Source organism: Thermobia domestica, chromosome 13 (assembly GCF_964235325.1).
Source record: "Thermobia domestica chromosome 13, izTheDome1.hap1.1, whole genome shotgun sequence".
In the NCBI taxonomy this organism is placed as follows: domain Eukaryota; kingdom Metazoa; phylum Arthropoda; class Insecta; order Zygentoma; family Lepismatidae; genus Thermobia; species Thermobia domestica.
Genome location: NC_137466.1, coordinates 123,143,580 through 123,166,279, shown reverse-complemented (window position 1 = coordinate 123,166,279; position 22,700 = coordinate 123,143,580). Strand labels below are relative to the sequence as shown.

The 22,700-nt window shown below is 33.0% G+C and overlaps 1 protein-coding gene across 6 annotated transcripts in view; it reads right to left on the bottom strand.

Moving 5' to 3' along the window:
• The window catches only part of LOC145668473 (uncharacterized), a 269,194-nt gene that overhangs the window by 12,499 nt on the left and 233,995 nt on the right, over positions 1-22,700 (bottom strand). For 5 of the 6 annotated variants that reach the window (XM_081736397.1, XM_081736394.1, XM_081736396.1 and 2 more), the window contains 3 exons: positions 18,264-18,400; positions 13,924-13,981; positions 1,355-1,612 (listed from right to left, as the gene is read on the bottom strand). In XM_081736397.1, the coding sequence (XP_081592523.1) occupies positions 1,355-1,612; positions 13,924-13,981; positions 18,264-18,400 (453 nt within the window). The remainder of the gene's footprint in view (positions 1-1,354; positions 1,613-13,923; positions 13,982-18,263; positions 18,401-22,700) is intronic. The other variant, XM_081736399.1, reaches the window with a different exon arrangement.

Here is a 22,700-nt window from a genome sequence, read left to right as displayed (position 1 = left end):
GCCTCTTGGCTATTTTGGATCCACCCAGAAATCAGAGCATATCTGAGAATTCTGTAGAGAATCCCTTGCGCATCCATTGCACATTGATGAAATATGCATTTTTGGACTGCGTATGTATGATTTCGTTTATGCTAATATGGACCGCTACTTCACGGTTTCTCAACTTCGAAACAGCAAGACTAGAAATTTAGCCTTTCGACGTATTTGGACAGCCCTAGCTCTGAAATTATGCACTTTTCCCCACAGGTCCATATGACCTTTATCTCTTACTTTGATGTGAGGAATCACTTCTTACAGTTTGTCGGTATAATTCCTTAACAGCCTGTATATATAACATTAATACCTGCCTATTAATAATAATATAACTCCCTTAGTTTTAAAATTTCCATAGTTTACTTATGAACTAATCTGTTGAAATAGCCGATCTAAAATAGTTTATTTTTAAAATAAACTGCCAGTGACCAGAAAAGTTTCTGGTGACCAGAGAATAAAAGAATTACTTTCTGCACACTATAATCACACACTTAAATCACATTCTGAAAAGTCAACAGATAAGACAATACTTACAACTGAAATAACAAATCAATTTGATCATAAAATGAAACTGGTACCTGCAGTAAGTGCTTAATCTTTGTATTAAACTATTACATTAAAAAGAAAGTTGTCAAGGAGAAACACTTTCACAACTTAGATCTGTATTCATTACTGAAAGAAAAACAACAATGTAGTAAAACAGGATATTTACCTCAGAAATATTTCGATGTAAATAGTATGTATAAATTCAACAACATATTTCAAACAAATTTTTCAACTAATGAATGAGTGAGTGAGTGAGTATTATACAAGTGCAATGTATGTGAAACGAAACACACAAATTACGCGTAGAATGAGAACTATACAAAAAATCCCGTTCACGTTTCAACTTAATCTGAACATCTTTTCGAAAACAGAAAAGAATAGAACCGATACAGCACCGAAGAAATTTTAGAAGACTACAAAGTGCGCTCCGAAGAACTAGGATAAGAATGTACATCAAACTTCTAAATCTCATAATTCTGTTGAACATTTTTTGAGTCTAAAGAACACTTAAGCAAATCGACACTAGAAAAGAAGTATTTCATTTTAGTCTTTATATATTGACTCATTTTAATTATCATGCACCTCACCTACACCCTAATTGTGTGTACGAACTACCTTTCCAGCGTTTACGCTGAACCCAAAAGCAGAAATACATTTTTATAATCAACAATAAATACCCTCCAGCCAGTTAGAACATGCACATGCAAATTTTAACTTGTATCATTGTACAGTTGTCGTGCAAACATTCATTAGTGCATGTAAACTTTGAACTCACCTGGCTGTTATGCATTCCATCAGTGTAGTGGGACCTACAGTTATATTGGTTAGTGTCGCTCTCCACATGATGCCTATGCTCCCCGCGATATCTGCTGCTTTCAGAGTCCCCAGGGCCGCCAAAGTGTCGACTCTCGTATGTAACAGGGGACTGTAGACCCCCCTGTGGAATAGTTTCCTGTGAGTCAGAAGTGGGCACAGCTATCGCCTCATCCTCAATCTGCAAGTCTGTGCCTGCCTCCTCATTAGTTTGTGAGGACTACATAGGGTTAAAAGATAATAGAAAAAAATAGAAGATACAGGTTATAAACAAGGAGAGCAGTCTACTGCAAGCTTCCGTATTCTACCATGCGAGCAGGTCATGAAGCAAGCACGTGTATAGTTTTCTGTGATTTATGAAAATGATCTGTTCTTATAATTTAAAAATATAAAAGAAGTAAAAACTCAGAGAACTAAACTTCAACTAATGAATGAGGAAAATCAGTGGAGATATTCAAATGAGCATAACTTGTGTGTAAGAACTGATGACAAATGATTGATATTTATATTAGTCATGCGAGGGAATTTTATATACAAAAATATTGGGAATTAGCACCCCATGCTATAATATGACCAATATTAAAATAATGTTAATGAACAAAACATGACTGGAAACAATTATATTGTGTGATATCATACGTCATTTTGACTTTAACTGATTAGTAGAAAACTTGTACACCTAATATTCAATATGTATATATATACATATTAATTCAAATAGTTGAGTTCACTTAATAGAAATAAACAGCATTTGCAATTCGTTCATTTAAAATCTGTTATTCTATGTTTCAAGTTCTTACGTAATTTTTCTTTGTGGTATATTAAGAAAAGTATACGAAGCGGTAAGAAGTATAAAAAATTATAGCAAATAGTAAATTTTTACTTATAGGATGTGTTCGATAGATCTGCAATTATCTCCCTCCTGCCATATTTCCTGAAATCGTTGACAACTATGATTTCATGGAAGATGGCAGGACGACGATTGCAGATGTCGGTACGCACCCTATACTTATTAATGTACTACACTTCAATGAATATTTATATTTACAACCAGGCACTATTTATCTGTAGTTTTTCTTATCATCCTGCATTTTTTAATATACCAGAAGTAAAGCTTATCTTTAAAGCAAAATAATTTAGAACAATACAACAGACTTTGAATGGACAGATAGCGAATACTTTTTTTTCTTTTCTTTTTGAGCAAATACAATCCATACAGTTATCCGTACACAATAACATGGATATTCAAATTGTCAAAGGTTTAAATAAATTCTTGCTTTGTCATTAGGAACTGTTTCCCAAAACTGGAAATGTTTTGTTAAGTTCAACCTAAGTTCCTGAAAAATAATATATAAATAAATAAAAATAAAATAAAAAACCGACATTCAACTATTATTACGGATAACAACAAAAATGAGTAGTTACACTTTCCGATTTGAGTATAAACTTGAGAATTTGCCTACTTTCTACATTCAGGGATAAATATAAGAATGAGTAAATCCTTTCCGACTTCTACAAGCTTTGTAGTTCAAATTTCCATTGCTCCACTTTAATGGGATGATTCGATTGTTAACTCAAAATTTTAATTAAATGTAATCCCATTCCCATCATTAAGACTTAAACACCACGCCTAAGTTTAAGTCATTCTCCTAGATGTGATTTACTGACTCAAAAAATTTTGATTAGTGTTCATTTTTTTAAACAATAAAACCGTCATTGCAGTTAATGACAAAATTCTCTAATCAAATTGGAATAAAAACTTAAACTTATATTACAAGATACTAGAAATTTGTTTTTCTCTTTCCCACTTTATCTTTACATATACAGAAGGACAGATGCAAGATAAAATGATGGAGTTATATGAAAATAATAATAATAAATTACTGCTACGGTACGTCTGTTTTAACTAATTAGGAGCTTTATTAATTCTAACTGGAAAATAATATTACAAAGAGTGCAATTGTGAAAGAGAAATCAGAAACCAAAACAGGAAATAGGAAAAATTATCTTACTATAGCAAAACTACCATCAATCAATAACTGTCAGAGAACATAAAAAGGATTAATCAGATGTTATCTATTGATTACTACTGCTATATACAGAATAGCATTTGTTTCTGAACGTCTACTAACAAATAAGAAAGTTATGTATCTTAGTTATATTTACATTACGAATAAAGCATCCCTTCCAGTCCACACTTCTCGCTCAGCATATTCCCTGTGTATTCGGAGATGATTACATATTGTGGAATTCTAGAATTTAATTTCCGATGGGAGTTCATGTGGTTCAGATTCTATTTGACTATTGGTTTACGTCCCATACAGCTTCAGATATATTAAACACACGCCTGCCCCCCCCCTTCCCCCAAAATATGGAGTTCCTCTTTTGTAATCTTTTTCATTAATTCATTAGTTCACACGTTTATTCAAAGTATTTTCCTAAACACTTCGCTTCCGAAATTCCTCATCTCTGCAAGTTGAAGCTATATTTTATTAACCAAGCACGCAAAATTATGAACAAGAATACCAAATATAGCGTACAGAAGTGGTTTTACTTACTTTTTTTCTGCAGGAAGTTGCTTTCTGATTCGTATTTATGTTGTACATTAGCTTTATACTGCAGTGTAGATAACTTTAAAATATGAAACGATATGAACGAATATAAAGGTGTATGGTATGCCATCAACGGAATACCAATAACGACTATGGTAAGAATGTTTTTTCCAACGAAATTCTTCGGCCTTCAAATTAAAATGAGTTATCTTTCAAATTAACTAATACTATGATTGAAGAAGTTTGTACAATTTGACTACCTGACAAGAACTTCTACGACTAATCTTTTATAGTATTTTTCTTTCTTTTCTTATACAAAGAAAGTGTGTCTGTTAATGGCTTCATTTAATTCCATCAAACTAGAATGAAGTGTAAAACTTTCTATTCAAGGATATTTTAGTATGCTTGACACTATTGTACTATGTAGGTTAATTTCAGTTTCAGTGAACTTCGGAAACTGGGAACTACATACTTCGGAATACTACATACTTGTAAATGTTATTATAAACTGAGTTGAAGTAATTTTGTAAGAACGATTTCATATAGTTAAGGCAATTTTTAACTTGTATATCATATAAAATTGCGAACACATTTTCAACATACATTATTTACACAGGGCCGCATACGTTCTGTTATTTTTTTATAATTTGGGGTGTTTTATATGTATTTGAACATGCTGAAACCGAAACTGGCACTAGTTTTCTCATATCACGTAAGAATTTCTTACAATTCACGATTTATATATGTTCATTGCGGTGTGCATGTTTAAGCGTAATTCAAGTTGTTGACGCTAGATGTCGCTAGCAAGTCATGAAATTATCCAGGCGGTAAAAAAAGATGAATGTGCATTAAATGTAGGGAAGTTTAATTTAATTAAATTAACTAACATGTTGCCTACATGACTATTTAAAATATTTCTATACCAAACTTTGTTATCTCATTTCAAATAAATTTCATATTGAATTGTCGCAAATCTTAGATGTGCTTCAATTGTATGAAATGCTAATCTCTTAGGTTAATTTTGTTCTGTAGTTCGTTGAATACTGTGTTGCCATGGCATCTCGTGGTTATAAGAATAGACCAGATGTATTTTGTTGCATCTGTTGTGAATTTGTTTTATGGAGACAGACAAAGACAGAAAATTACAGAATTTGTAAAAAGAAAATATTGCGCATACTTCCGTATGAAACTTGGAGATCAAGATAAATCGTGGGCTTCACACACTGTGTGTACATTTTGTGTGGAATCGTTACAGAACTGGAACACTGAAAAGCGATCATCTATGCCATTGCAGTACCAATGATGTGGAGAGAGCCCAAAAACCACAGCGACGATTGCTACTTCTGTTCTTGTGAAATTGTAGGACACAATACTTGAAACAAGAGAAAGATAGTGTATCCCAATATTCCCTTTGCAATGAGACCTGAGCTGCACGGCCCAGACTTGCTTGTTCCTACACCTCCATCAAGTCTTGAGTTTGTAAGTGATGCTAGTTCGTACAGTGATTCAGTGGAAGGTAGTGAAATGGAAAGTGAAGTTTCCAACCTCCCTAGTGGATCTCGTGACCCTATATCACTCACTCAAAGCCAGCCCAATGATCTAGTTAGAGATCTAAATTTGTCTAAAGAATCTGCTGAACTTCTTGGTTCCAGACTTAATGAAAATAATCTTATATTCATTTTTGTCTGTCTGCATTCACATTAAACAAAACATGTTCAGTAATTTAGTGTAATAAGCTCTTCAGTCTACTAGAAGATAAAAAATAAGGTATAATAAAGCCTATTGAATACAGAAGAAGGCCCAAATTTTGACGTTGGTTTGTAAGAAAACCTTGCGTGACAGGGAAAAACGAATTCATTATTCGTAATCAGCTAGTAACAAAGAATTAAGTTTACCTATTAATCAAAAAACAACATGATTTTTTTTTCAATTTACAGCCCTGTCTCATTATTCAAACCAAACAAGCAATGGATGTTTATATTAAATATACGGGAAAGTATATTTAAGTCATTACACAATTTTGCACGTAGCACGAAGTCCTTTAATCTATTTACAAACTTACCTACGCTGAAGTTTCATTTTTCAGAATTTACTTTCTCTGTAAATAACACTCACCTTAGTGTATTTTTATATATATATATATATTAATTTGTCATCTTTCCCTAATTTTTAAATAAATACCCATATAAAGAGTAAGTAAATAACTTGAAACCCTATATACAAAATATTAAAGTTCGCAACACGAAGCCAAAGCATAATATTACACAAGACACATTAGCTCGACTGATCCATACGTCAGAGGGTAGCTTGCTAAATATACATATGCAGTATATTTTGTGCCATAAAGAAACAAACATGAAGCAACAAGGAAAGACAGCCAAGGAGTTTAAACTTTAGTTTTACACTAAAAGTATTACTGTAAGGGACTATGTGATATACTTTATGTCGAAGAAAATTAATAAATATAACAATAGCAGTGAAGTGCTAGATAGAACGCCATTTGCAATTGTATTTGTGAATATGGGCATCTTTGTAACTTTTCCACTATTTTTTCACCAACATGCTGTTGCTAATAACAAAGACAGCCTCAGCCACGATTTGGTACAGTGCAAACAATAAAAGCTTTAGCAGAAAACAGAAAGTATTATTAAAAAAAATAATAATAAACTGTGGTTGAAAGGAAATTTTCCAAAAAAAAGTAAGGAAATACGCACATCACAACAGTGTTTTGTGTTCGTGAGGAGTAAATTTATAATTAGTTTGGCACATTACATTAATCTCAGATTAAATGTATTAATTATTCGGTTTGGAGGTAAATCACTAAATTATCATTAATTTCGTAAATCTCTTACATCTCTAGAAAATCTCCACTTTATTTCTTAAAACTTAAAGATGATAACATTGTTTTATCAAGTTGAAATTAACTAAATATTACAATATTGGCATATACCTCTAAACCGATGAATTAAATACTTTCTTTTTGGCAAGTCGCAAAATTGAGGATATGAGTTTTGTTATTTCATTCCCAGAAGTCTTCTTAAAATGACTTAATGGAATTTTGATTAAATTAGTATCATATAAATTAATATTGTATTACAGAATGGAACACCAAAGGAGATAGGAACGTCAAATTGCTGCTGATAACTGTTTTACATTTCATATTTTCATTGTTGTATTATATTTTAACATTAGATAAAGAAACGTAAGCCCTTGCGGGGAAAAATAGTCATCTTAAGTATATTACTTCTCCCTAATGTATTTTACTATTATTAAATCATTATAATTACACAAAATCCAATTTATTCTTAAAAGAATTTCAGGAACGAATCCTTATTTTTGTCCGCAAAGACTGCTCAAAGATACATCTGAATAATATTCATAAAAATTACATTATACTTAAGAAGAAATAAAATATAAACATGAAACATTCAACAACATAAGAAACAGAAATATTTAAAAAAATACTTTTTACACATATGCTTAATACAGTGAAACACGTTAACTTGGTCTCATTTTTGTAGACCTGCAATTTCCCATGAGACAAATAATACTTAATTGTTGGAAGTTAGCCGTCATTGTATTTTAAAACCTGGTCTCATAAAAACAACTTTATTCCTGTTCTTTCAGAGCTAAATTTACTAAAGCACTTTGACTACCTAAACTGACCATTCTAGTCTGTACATGATTTTGGATGTTTTCTGATCTTGGAAAACTGAATTTCACCAGTCTTTTGGTGCTGCATTTCGAAAGATTAATGAACCCAAAGTCAATGTCTCAAAAAGCTCTGTAGAACTAGGTAGAAGGAATAAGTTGGAGGCGATTTGTCGAAATATACAGATGATAATAGTATTTAATGTTTTATACAGTCTGTAATTAAACAAAATAACATGTTTTGCGTACAGTATGTAAATAAAATATGGTATTTTCTTTTGTCGATTACTATACATCTAATGTCTGCAAATGTATGAATAATCTTCACCTGTTCTAAATGAATATTTACTGAATTCCTTTTCTCTCATACAATTACCAAGGTAGTTCACCAAATGACTGCTCATCTTACGAAATTATAACGTTACAGATTTCATTATTTTGTTCTCACATTATGCATTTTCCTCCTGGGAAACTTGTCTGAAACTTTTAACGAATATCAAACAGATTCACGTTGCAAAATGAAAACCTACATTTATCGTCGTTCGGTAAACGTTAAATACCCAAAATCATATTACAGTATGCAATTGAATAAATATGAAAGATACTGCACTATGAGTACTTTTCTTTCAGAAATACGTTTTTATCACTTCCATGAATTGTCAAATACAGTAACTTTACAAAACAAAGCTATTAGAAATATATAATAATCTGTAATAGTTTAAGATTTACCCTACTAGATTTATTAAAGGTGGAGTTTATTATACGTACAACTTTATTCCAAAGCTGAAGTTGTCTAGTTTTCAATGGACCCAACTGTGATCAACACAGACAGGTTTTACTGTACTGCATTCAAAGAAAAGTTTTATGCTGCACCCTCTAAGCAGAAACTACATATTAGGTGTGTTGCGTCAATGCGATTGAAATGCCTGATGTCACTTAAAATGGAACGACAGTCTGCAGACCAGAGTGAGTGGTTCATGGACATTATGGGTGAAACGTCACTGTATCCATAGGATCGACAAATATGATACACTAACCAGTTTATCAGCTATGCCAAAATGCAACATAGACAACTCAGAGCTGAAATTGCTCTTGACGTATAAATTTCAAAGTGCCGCACTAATGACTTTCGTATCGTAATGGACCAATGAAGTTTCAGATTATCTTCTCGAGAATACTGCACCCAAGTAATCGCACAATATTAAGTATGTATCATACCAGGTTGGTTGGTTTAAACCAGCAGTTGTCCAACAACAACAACAACAAAAAAAAAAAAAAAAAAGTTTAAAACAAAAAACGAAAAATGTTCGTAAACGTGTAAGTGTTTGTAAAATCTTGATGAACACACATTTGTGGGTTATCACGTTTCACTCCCGTATATTATTCATATTATATTCAGACCTAAATTCCCCATTCATTACTAAAAAAGATTATACTACAAAAGCAACTTTTTTTTATAAGTTCATGAATGTTTGTTTTGTGATTTTTTTATAGTTTGTTATTATTGTTATGTACTTGCAATCAAAGAAAAATTCTAAATATTGTTTCGTTTCAATAATGTTTACTATTGATAAAATACATCGAAATGCCGTACTTTTGTGTGTGTGTGTGTGTGTGTGTGTTGGGGGGGAGGGAGGGAAAGAGAGAGATACAAACCCCACGAGAGGCATTTAGTGAAATGAGAAGTATCTTTGGTATCTATTTATGTATAAATGTGTCTGAGCCAAAGTGGACTCAAAAAATTCGTATCTTTATTCACTTTTCTTACTATGCAAATTAAGTCTTTATATATATATATATATATATATATAACTTGGACTAATAGAAGTCATTGTTAACTAACTTGGACTAAAATAGTTCTTCTGTACTCTGTAGTACTTTGAAATTTTCCATATGTAATTCTGTATAATGGTTTCACTTCTGCAACTGTTTATCTTTTTGTTCTTCCGAAATGACTCTTGACAATTATATTAACAAGTAGGCCTACGTAAAGATCAGTACAACGTATTTTTATCAGGAGTCCTTCGTGAGTGAGTCGGCAGACGTATCGCATTTGTGGCCAATTACTCCTGGTTCCGAGTTCAAATGGAAGACAGTTTCTCTCGGATGTAAGTCGAGAAGCGGTTTGGTTTCCGCTTTAAGCTTATGTGACCCCTTCCAGCATAACCCGGTTGTTGTATAATAACACCAAGGCGAAACAAACTTACTTCTGTCCATATATGATATGAATACATAGAGCAAATTATTTAACTCCCCCTCCCCCCCAAAAAAACTTGGTTTAAACCCAAAAAACCCTGGTAAAAAAAAAAAAAAAAAGGAACATGGTTTTTGCCAATCCTGTATCATACCATTATTTTTGGCACCTGCAAACCAATATATGAGGTAGAAGTTGAACAAATACATGTCACAAAGATTGATATTACCCATAAGAGCTGGCAATGTACACTTTTCTCATTTCCAGAAATAAGAGGAACAGGCTTATTCATCGAATAAAAACTAGCTTTGGTAGACAATTGTAGACATTTGTCACAACTGTTACACCGTTATAGAAGTACACGGTGTACTCCAAAATTAAAACTATTTACAAAAGTAGTAGTTGTTTATGCAGTGGTCTACAACTAAAGTTATTCTCTGCGTCTTTTCCAAATGGAACCGGACCATCACTATAGATCGTTCCTGGGAGTGCTCAACTATAGGAAATGAATGTGGACTTATTTTCAAGCATCCACTGCTCAGTAGTAAGATATTATCATGTTGCACGATAATGCTTCTTCGCGGGTTGCTGTGCTGGTACTCAGTTGATCACAGTACGAATATCGTTTAACAAATCTCTTACGGCACAAACCCGTGTTGCTATAGATAAATCCAAATTGTCACAACAGTGAAGAAGAAGAAAAAAAACTGTAGAAGCAGGTAAAAAGTACTTCAGTTAAACACTATTGTTTTCAAACTAACAAGCATTTTAAAATGGCACACGCTTTCGGACGATTCAATTGCACACATTCAATAACAAGGAAATTATTGAAGTTTTCAAAATACACATTAAAATTAATTTTAAGTTACTAGCATCTTGCTACTGAATTATTTCAGTGTCAATATTTTGCTACCACTTACAGATCTGAACTTTATGTTGAATTATTTTTCTATACTTCTTTTTACAGCATTGCTGATTGGAAATTATCATATTCACTACATCAGGCAAAGTACACCATATTAACATTACATCAAATTATACTATACTATATCTTATACAATACAGACGATGATTCATTTATATTTAGCCGAAGTCAATGTTCAACTGTACCGAGCATGTGCCATCGTCGTGAGATTGCCAAGAGGCAAACAACAGTATCTCGTTAGTCACGCAATAGAGCAGTGTTGCCAAGTGTAGTTTGATGCCGCTGAAACTGAACAGATTCTGAGATAAGTTCATTATGGCCCTGGTATTGCGTATCGTAGAAATATGTAAAGTGCGTAATTTTCGTATAGGTCGTACCGCTGCGAATCGTAATACGGAAATATGCGGCACACAGTCCTGGGCCACCACACCGACGCAAGCAGCTAGAAACCGGTCCCTTGTAAAGGACCCCGTTGCCATTACTTGTGGTTCGACGAATGACGACCTTCGAAAATCCCCACACTGCGCGATGGCCAGCAAATGCCGTACATCGCAGGTGACAATCAACCACGCCATTCATAGGGATTTACGATTCACGGTTGTTCGCAAGAACAGTGTAAACGCTCTGAAACCGTGTCATGTGGCTGAGCGAAAAATGAGTTGTAGGAGGCTGGATGAATGCCATGTCGCGGGTGATCGGTCGAAGTTTGTTGTTACCCTTGATAAGACGTGGATTTAACTCACAGACTTTGGTAAAGTTCGTGCCATTACATACAAACATATTGACATCAAGGGCCGAAGCATGTTCTTCTGCCAATGTACAGAGTTTCCAAAAAGGTTCATGATTGTGGCCGGTTTCCCACACGGAATGGTAAACTGTGTCTCCGAAAGGTGAAGCAAAACGTCAAAATGAATGCAGCGTATTACCAGACTCATGTCCTGACTGAAATATACCAGCATGGAATCCCAGGATTATACAGACAAGACGTGAACCAGTTGAACTGCGCCAAGGCAAGAGTCCAGCCACACGGCGAAAACATAGCTGAAATTCTGTCGCAGTATGGAACAGGAAACTGGAATTTCGACAATTCGCTTCTCTGACATCCCTGTCAAGAATCAGATACCAGTCCAATGGACTACTGTGCTTTCAGACTCCTCAAGCCGTGCCTGTTCCATCGTCGAGTTCGCACCATCTCCGACATATGGAGAGCCTGTAATGTGCCTGGAGCCGGAGAGCCTGGAGAGCAATACTCACGGTATAAGTTATACCAGTCACTGTACAACTGTAACACAGTCTCCTGCAATGGAAACTCCAAAGCTGGGCAGTAGTCCATAGAGGTGGTCTGCAGATCGAACACAGTCACTGGTGGAAATACAGCATTCCTAGGTACGTAGCACATTCAAATTCGGCTCAATATAAACGAATCAAGCTCTGTAAAAGGTACTTACATGAAGTTATGAACAAAACATCCTAAGGAAACTAAGCATGTCCCTTTAATTTTTCCAGGTTGTTTCAGTCTATTATATAAGCACTTTTGTTTAAATATTATAAATAAAAATCAGAAACACTTAAATAAAAAAATCAGAAGCTTGATACAAGTTACTTAACATTGCTAAAAAATAGACTGTTTAGTTTCGAATACTACTACATCCAAATGAAAATTAATCCAGTAGAAGTTTAATAAGAACACTTTTCAATTTTTCGCGATAACTCTATTACTCTATTACCTAATCCTAATGTCAAAACAATTGTATGATAAACCAAAATGAAATAAAATTCCTTCTGCAGCTGTCTCAGTAGTTGTCATGAAACTCTCTATTATGCTAAAACGTTGAATTTCCTAAGATGTTGCATCAAATACCTAGATTTATAAAATGTGTACATTATTAGTAATATAGGCTCAAAGCTTGCTAAACCGTTTTCTAGCGCTCTTTACTAGGTTAGGTAGCCACATCATTGTGGTTTAAAATGTACAAATGTCGTCAAGAATTTCTGTCTCATATTTTGTAAGTGTTCGGGATATTCAACGTCCCGCCATATAATGCGTTTCTCTTACGCATAATTTGGAATGCTAAAAGTTATTCTTAGAATAGGGAATGTCCCGCCTATTCGGGAAAAACGGCAACCTTAGTTTGGGGAAGACACAATCCTTTCATGTGCGCATGAAGCTTCCGATGGTCTCAAAACAACCACAATCCTTGTTTCCGAGAGAGACAGAAAGAGAAAAATAATGAAACAGTTAATCGATCGGAAGTGAAAAGAACCACTGCTGTGAAATCTCAGAAACTGATTAACACAGCTCTACAACTAAAACCAATTGCAGTGACTGAAGGAATGATTTTTCTTTCCTTATATGTTCTAGTTATGACAGACTTTGTGAGTTTATGTCCTTGTCGAAGAACTAAACACAATTGTCTAGATATCGTCCTACTTTTTTTCTTTCATTTTGAACCAATATCTGTACAGTATCACCTTAAGAACTTACATTAATAACATGCATGCTGGTTGTACTTGCAATCTTTTTTTTTTTTCTTTCTTTCTTTAATTTTTATCTTAATGATAAACAGTACGGTAAATAGTATAGTAGAGAAGTACGCTGTGAGTATAAATGTGAGCAGAAGCGTAATAACGTAAATTATGACCTATCTTCTTCACCACCAGATGAGTGGTACCAAACACTGCCGTCTCTCGTATTTGAGTTTTAATATTTAATTTCAAAATTCTTGGTAAATTTGAACCCCTTTACATGACCAGTTTTATTTGAAACTTTTGAGTGGTCGCATGAAAGAGATTTCACTGTATTCCCTTTGGAATCTGATTATGAGAAAATTTTTTATTAAGTATTCAGCCACTGGAAGGAGGGCGAGTTTTTCTCTCTTACGGGTCAATATTAAAACACTAAACAAATTAGCGAGTTACCGAACGTGGACGACAGAAGTTATATTCGAAACTAACAAATCATATATCGGTTTACCATAAATACTGTATGTTTAATCGATTCTTATATCGTACACATGTAAGTTATTCCCAAATAAAATTGCTCATCTTCAACTATGTCCCACCAAGCAAAAACAGGTTAGTATATTATTTCACTGAAATGCCAAATTAAACACACTACACTAAGAAGTATTCAATTACCTAAAAACCTAGAAACACCAACAAAAAGCTTTAATGAATGAACAAACGAAGGAATACGGAAACAGACTTACGTGTAACTGATTCTCATGGCTATAGGAATTAATATCAGATACACTTGGACGTCTGTATCTGAAACAGGAAAAAAGAAATCAAAGGGTTACTAAAGGCAAGAAATCAGGTGGAACACGTATGTAAAGAAAATTGTACTACAATTCTGCAGGAAAAACATAATTTCATCCTACATAATCAGCAGCTAACTCCAACTACTATTTTCAAGGATAAAACAACAACAAAAGTACCACACAAATAGTTTAACGTAGAAATAATTAACAGCATTATGAATTTATTATATAGACACATCAGAAAACACGTTTGATTTGTATTTCTTTTCTACAGTTTTTAAACAGTTCGTATGTTTAATCCCAAGTGTTTTTTTTTTTTTTTTTAACTACTTTCTATGTTCTTCTAACCCTTACGATGGCAGTTGCAGTTAATGTTGGCGGTAAAGTTCATTCATTTCCTTTACACCATGAACTAATTTTAATTTTTTAAAATATATATAATCTTGATTATTTTCATAAAGGAGTCACACGACGAAGCACGTTTGGACCCACCATTAGCAATAAATTGGAGTTTTAGGACGCCTTCCCCCACGAAATCGTTCCTAAATGAATTTTCCGTAGGTCAAGAAGTTATTAAATCAACTCGCACCTGAAAATAGTCTCTTCCTCTCCAAGTCATTCCTAATTGAATTTTCCGAAAGCTGAGTCGTAGTTAAATCGCCTTCATGATTCCGAGAACGATAAAGTACCCTTCATTTCATGACAGTTCTTAGACAAACCTGTCACTCAGGTCGAAATGGATTTTACCTAAGACATTCCTCAATGACCTTATCCAAAGTAGAAACGTTACTACGTTGCTTTTTTGCACCCGAAATGGCTTATCTCATTTCATATAAATCTTTTCTTTAGGCCCTCAAAATATGTTTTCTCAAGTTTGCCTCTAAATAATTTTTCCTAAAATCAAGACTTACCTAATCGCTTTCTCAGGCATCCGAAAACGATAGAGAACGGTATTGTATGCAAACTCTTACGTTAAAAAAGTTAAATGAAAAGACTTAGATGTCATTCGGTTTTTCACACATCTTTTTCAACTTTTGCTATTTGTAAGTTTATGAAGTTTGAACATATAGTTCCACAGAAATAGGTACAGAAGTGTTGAATTAACTGAATAGATAACTAATAAACAGCACTATTCAAGAATTACGTATACGCGTGAGATTTTTTTTTTTTAAACTTCCCTTTCAGACCAACAGTTTGAATTCAATGATTCCATTTGCGAAGAACTTGTCTTCTATATATCTTATTCCTTGGTTTGGAGAGTATATATTTGAGAATATAAAAGAATACTATAAGTTTGATTTGGTAACAATGATCTTCCGAGGACTTTTGTGTATAAGAATGACGATACATCAAAATTATCGCCAAGCAGAACTTCCTCCTTTATCTGAAATGGGAATTAATTTACTTAGAATCGTAATTCTGTTGTAAGTGCACTTACATAAATTTGAATTTTATGGGGCAATAATTTAATTGAGTTTTGCCCCCACATAAAATTTAGTGCATTCAACCAACGTCATTTCGAGAAATACGTTACGAAATTTAAAAGGTTTCACTGATACTGATAGAAGAAGCATGTGAAGAATCTTCTGCATAACATATATTAAGCCTGCATGTTCCTCGTAAAGCGATACTCGTGTATGTATCCGAAATATTGGACAGTCTTCTGTTGTTTTCAGAAATACAATTAGATGAATTCTTGTCTGCCTTTGCTTACTAAAATGTGTCAATTTGCGTTACTTTTAAAAGTTGAGTTGGTAAGTTCATCGGCGCTGATTACGGTGTTTTGTAACCTACCATATTAAATTCATGCAATGATTTGCTATTTTTATTTTCTATATCAAACAGCTTCTACAAAACAAAATTTCGGTTCCTAATGTTCAGTAGTTCACGACACGATAATAGTACAAAATTTCCCTTCCATTTGGGTTCGAAATTCCGAAGTTTTGAAATTGGGAAATTCCTGCTCTAAGTAATTAGCTATGATGCTTCTAAACATGATCATGATCCACACGGTCAATTCTAAAATTGTTATTCTTAATGATTTAATTGTTATAAAATTGATTATGTTTCTACTGTCTATCTTTGCGAGTTGAACTTCGAAAAAACTTTAAATGGGTTTGCTTATTTGTAATTAGAAATTTACAAGTCAACTGTCACTTCTCTAACTTCCACTCCGTTCGAACCCGTTTCCAATTCATTCTTTCAAAAATCAATTTTACTCTTTCCCTCTCTCTTCTGAAAATGTGGGAGACTCGGGTTCGATTCCCGACGGGAGCTCATGTGGTTCGGAACCTACGTTAAGCTGTTTATCTACGTCTTATATATTCTCGCTGCTACAATGGATGCTAAACTGAAAAATCGAATCAAATCAAATCTTTGGAAATTTAATTTCGAAAATGGTTAGTTTATTTTCAATTAGAAACTTATATGGTGAATTTTACGTCCTCAGCTTTAGCGACATCAAGTATCTTTGTTTGTTTATTTGCTAGAAATAAGCCCTTGTTATTTTTTAAGGTCTGAATTTCCACAAGTCTTTTCTTATTTCCTGCCCACGTCATAGAAAACGGTATAATTCAAATTCATTTCTTTCTGTTAGGCATTGATGAATACCTCAGTAAATCACTTTAGTCCTTCATATATTTAAATAACAAGTATTAAATAAATATACATACGTTTATATTTTAAAATCTTTTAGGTTTTATCACTTTTCAAAGATTTATTCTTCTTTTCATTGACAGTGCTGAAACAATGAGCGTGTTTCGCTACTAAGCAGCAAATGCTGATTTCCCTGAAGCAGACAGATGACGTTCAAACATGGAGGTCGTCGGTATAAGCGCAAGAATGAGATCGAAACTCAGCGGCGAATCTGGACTAGTTAAGAATTAACTATAAACAAAAGAAAGTGTTTTCCGTGGATCAGTGCGTTATATAGTATTCATTTGAAGTTATCAGAAGTTAATGGAAGAGGGAATTTTAATTATATACGTCAGGGTTGGCTGGTTTAAACCAAGGTGGTTTAAACCAAAGTTTAAACCAGCTGGTTTTTTCAAAAAAAAAAAAAAAAAAAAAAAAAAAAAAAAAAAAAAAAGGTTTAAACCAAAAAACAAAAAAAAAAAAAAAATGTTCGTAAAAGTGTGTGTTTGTGAAATCTTGATGAACACACATTTGTGGGTTATCACGTTTCACTCCCGTATATTATTCGTATTATATTCAGACCTAAATTCCCCATTCATTACTCAAAAAGATTATACTACAAAAGCAACTTTTTTTTTTTTTTTTTTACAAGTTTATAAATGTTTATTTTGTGATTTTTTGTAGTTGTTATTATTGTTATGTAATTGCAATCGAAGAAAAATTCTAAATATTGTTTCGTTTCAATGTTTACTATTGATAAAATACATCGAAAATGCCGCACTTTGTGTGTGTGTGTGTGGGGGGGGGTCATACAGACCCCACGAGAGGCATTTAGTGAAATAAGTATCTTTGGTATCTATTTATGTATAAATGAGTCTGAGCCAGAGTGCACTCAAATAATTCGTATCTTTATACACTTTTCTTATTGATATGCAGATTAAGTCGGTGTATTTCTTTAATTTAGACCAATAAAAGTCGTTGTTAACTAACTTGAACTAAATTAGTTCTTCTGTACTCCGTCGTACTTTGAAATTGTTCATATGTAATTCTGTGTAATGGTTTCACTTGTGCAACTGTTTATCTTTTTGTCCTTCTGAAATGACTCTTGACAGTTATATTAAGAAGCATGTAAAGATCAGTACAACGTTTTTTTTTTTTTTTTTTTTTTTTTTTTTTTTTTTTTTTTTAATCAGGATTCCTTCGTGAGTGAGTCGGCAGACGTATCGCATCTGTGGCCAATTAGTCCTGGTTCCGAGTTCAAATGGAGGACAATTTCTCTCGGATGTAACTCGAGAAGCGGTTTTTATTCCGCTTTAAGCTTATGTGACCACTTCCAGCATAACCCGGTTGTTGCATAATAACATCAAGGCGAAACAAACTTATTTCTGTACATATATGATATGAATATATAGAGCAAATCATTTAAACCATAAAAACCTGGTTTAAACCAAAAAAAACCTGGTTTAAACCAAAAAACCGTTTTTTTTTTGTTTTTTTGATAAAAACCATGGTTTTTGCCAACCCTGATATACGTAATAAATTGTATATTTAATAAGATTGCCATAAAAATCTATCTTTTACAATTCCACACTGAAAAAAAAAAAGAAAAGAAAAGAAAAAGAAAGAAAGAAAAATTCATATGTCATGTTCCTTACCCTATGTCATGGTCATAATTAGCGTTCCTTCTATCTGTTTCGTAAGATTCAGTTTGTTCATCTTGTAAGCTCATTCTTCTCATTTGATCGATGTCGTGGACTCTGTCAGAACCTTGCGATCTCCTCGATGGAGGACTCTGAAAGGAAGATATTATTTTCAAAAACATTTATGCTTTCTTATATATATATATATATTAATATTACTATACATCCGAAATTAATTAGTTTATATTAATTTTCGATTTAAGATTTATTATGATACCTAAATAATGTATTGCATCTCCAAGTGTATAAAGAACACTAACACTCAGTAAGAATTAACGAATTTGACCCAAAGTTGGTACACCAAAAGATGAACCCAATATAACATCCAAGGAACATCCCGAATTATTCAAAGTGTTCAAACAATAATAATAATAATAATAATAATAATAATAATAATAATAATAATAATAATAATAATAATAATAATAATAATAATAATAATAATAAAACTAACAGCACATTTTAACTACTCGAAACATTCACACAAGATAGTCAGATGCTGAAAGTCTGTCTAGAGTATAGTGTTACACACTCACTGTAGATCTTGTAATTGGACGTCAACTGGCAGTAAAACGCCGTCCACGCGTGTTTAGATTATTGGTGGACAAAACCAGAAAAACCCAAAAGTCAACATTTCTGTTTTCTCAAACAAAACAAAACAAACTAAAAAAAAAAAAAAAAGTTCTATTTTCTTCAAAACCTGTTTATGTCTTCTCCAGGAGAATTTAAGGTGAAGCTGGTATCTGTTTTTGCTCTTGTAGTATTCATTTCCAAACAAGTTAACAAAGGAGCAGAAAGTTTTGAACCGAACTGGTTTTAAAGCCTAAACCGGTTTGATTTTTCTAAAAACCGAAAACGGAAAAACTGTTTTTTGTGCCAAGACTGCCGACCACTAATTTAGATCCGATAAACCGAGTAAAGGACGCTGAGTTATCTTGATGACATTGAGGCACGCTGAAAGATAAAGTGTTCAGAGAAGGTGAGAGAACAGGATTGGTAATCTCGAACATACGACGCATCATTCATATTCTCTCCATGAAAACCAGTGGCGAAGGAGATGTATAGCTTGTTGCCCTTATATCATGTTATTACTAGGCGCGGGTTCTTTATGACAAGTGCGAACACATACTGAATTTTCCCACTCACTTTCATATCTACGGATAGACATACGGCTGCCACTGTGCTTGAGACAAAGACAACTTTCTAAAAATACTCACATGAACCCTCCGTTTAATGGAAATCCGATGTTTTTAAGCTGCTATAAGGATTATATAGAAATAATTTTTTACTAGTAGAAACATGATGACTGCGTAGAAGGAACAGGTATTTTTTTTCTTAATCTTTCTATATGATGTACAAATGTGTAGCCTTATTAATTTTCTATCACTGAAATACAAATTAATTACTTGTGCATATACTAAAAATTGAATAAAAGCACATTTGTTGCTGAATGGGACTTGTATACGAAATGCTCGCTGAAGTTAACAAACACATAAAACTTGTGGGAAAGGTTTTCTTACACCAAATTAATGCTATAAACGATGTACAACAAGCATTTTTGCAAATGTTGTCTTTTTTTTTTTTTTTTTTTTTTAATGTGAATTAAAGATGTTTCGTACAGTATCACTAAGAAACAATATTATTGAATAGATTCTATTGGCCTCGACACTGAAGTCTTTCACTGTATCACTGAAGTATCTCGACACATCGAAGCTTGAGTCAGAAGTAATGCGAGAGGAAAGTGTCCATGTAAACTTGTCTCCAAATACGTGTTTACTGTTTGTGCGCGCACACGGGGCAAGGGGTGAAGAGGTAGTGACTAATAGTACGGACGGTCGTCTTCCTCTCAGGTAGGATTGCTCGAGTGATCCTTCTGTCTTGGCGACCCCTGGTGTTGTGGGATCTTTTTATTGGAATGGGGAGATGGGCATGTTTGTTGTGCGAACCTTCCGCCTTTCATCATGTACACCGTACAACTGACAAACATGCTTATTGTCCACGTAAGCATCAATTTGCGGAATGATCACCTTGCTCACTACAGGCCACGCTTAAATTTATGTAACTACAGAATAGTGTTATAGTAACTGGTATTGGAGATACATACAGCTATCCACACAACGGACTGATAGAACCACTCGTTATGTTATTCAACTATTTACGAACTACTATTCGTATTAGTATGTCCAATGGTGTACACAGAATTTCACCAAGGGGGAGAGGTTGAGGCACTCAATCTCACCGTGTGCGTGGGTTTCCTTGGGGTTCTCTAGTTTCCTCCCACTTTCTTCATTCCACCATTTCATTCATTTCTCATCATCACCGTCTCCTTTAGCCTACCCGGCATAACCGTGGGACGTAAAATTTAAAGATTTCATTTCATTTTTCATTTTCACATCCTTTCAGAGCAAGCGTGATTTTTTTAGATACAACGTAAATGTTTATTTTTCCAATGCCTTGTACAGCCACTATGATCAGCTCGCTCTCTGTGGTGTTCGATCTTCAAACTAAGATCAGCATACCTCTACAGAGAGACATATTCCTCTGCAGTACGAGTCTCGTTCGAATCGGTCGATGTATGCAGGGGATCATAACTGTATTTCGATTAATACATAATCAAGTTGTAATGCACTGTCTATGTATCAAAATACATTTGAAAGCAAAAAATTAATACGAATTCATTTATTTCGGGTCAATTATAGTATTAAATACATTTACCAAAGAGTAAATAAATATTATGAAGTAACAATTACATTAGGGTTACTTTTCCTTTTATTTATTTTATTTACGTAGCAGCTGATCGCACACATTTTATCTCTCATCACTACTCAAGTAAACAGTATACGAACTGTAGTTAATGTATCTCTGTTGGTTTGTGTATGGTTTTTAAGTGCTATATACATTGTATTTCCCCGCTCACTCCAATGATAATCCCTAGTATAGTTTATAATACTCTTTTCTTCATTCTCATATAATAACTATTGTTGTCTAATTTCTAATTTTAATTAACTTTGAATGTTACAAATTTGAATGAGGCCGTAGGTTTTAACAAGATTTGATTGTTAAATTTTAATGTAAATAATTAGGCAAAAATTGCTTTGTTGTTTCTTAACTTTATAAAAAGAGATTTATAGTTAATTTGAATAAATGGAAATATAAAATAGTTATAACAATAACAATTATAATTGAAAACAAATAACTTTGTAATAAAGAATAACTTAGTTGTCATATAATGACCAAGAAAATACGTCAAATGTAGCCAGACTTACTGTATGCATTTTCAGTTCTCAAAATTTTCACAAAGTGCTAGTGAAGTACATAGAAAATATTTATTTGTGTATACGTAGTGCTATGTTGTTAACGATATTCATTTCTGCAAATGTACTCTGACAAATCCAATTTCAAATTCCATTAAAGTGTTTAAACAAATAACTAATCACATTAAATATACTTCATTTGTTCTCAACAATTCAATGAAAAGAGTGCAAATAATATTACTGTTACTATCAAATAGTGTTATTTCTCAAAGGTAAAGTATCAATGTTACTTACTTCCAGTCAGAAAAAAAATAATTTATTGGAATTTAGAACCAATTCACAGAAAAACGAGATGTAACTGTTATATTTGAAAGAAAATAATTAAATTGAAAGAAAGAAAGAAAATTCGTTAGTTTAAAATAGTTGTTACAAATTTCTACCTATTTTTATTCTGTGCAATATGGAGTAGATGAAAAAAATAAAATAAAATAAAATAAAATGTTACATAGTTTAAAGGAAAAAGATGTCAGTTCAGGTAACTTATATAAAATGTTTAATTTTTACTTAAATTCTAGTATTCATTTATGATAATACGAAATTCGCTACTGAGATGCACCAAGAGAGAAAAACCATTACAAATTAATTACGTTGATATTGAAGCTAGAATTTACATGGACAACTGAATTAAAATTGCAATCAATAAGTTCTCCACTATCTCATAACCATGTTTCAAACATTTTTCCATATCTTCACAAATTATTTTTTACACAATGTAATTATCTTACATTTACAAAATAAAGTGAATAAAAATGATCAGTATTTTCGAGAATAATTCAGAAAAGTATCTCAACAAATGAAAGCGTAAACATAAACGTAACTGACGAATTACTTATGATGAACAATTTCGTTTAATATTTTCTTTTAAAAATATAAATACTAAAAAAAAAAATACGTTGTAGAACTATTTTTCGCTATTATAAAAAATAAAATGTTTTAACATATCTTGCGTTGTTTTGTTCGATTTATGCCGCTAATATTATTTCCTTTATACCGGAAGTATCTTCTGAGAGATACACCACTGAAGGAAAATATTAAGATTTCTTTCACATACTTGTCACACTGTCTTTTTCTTTATGTT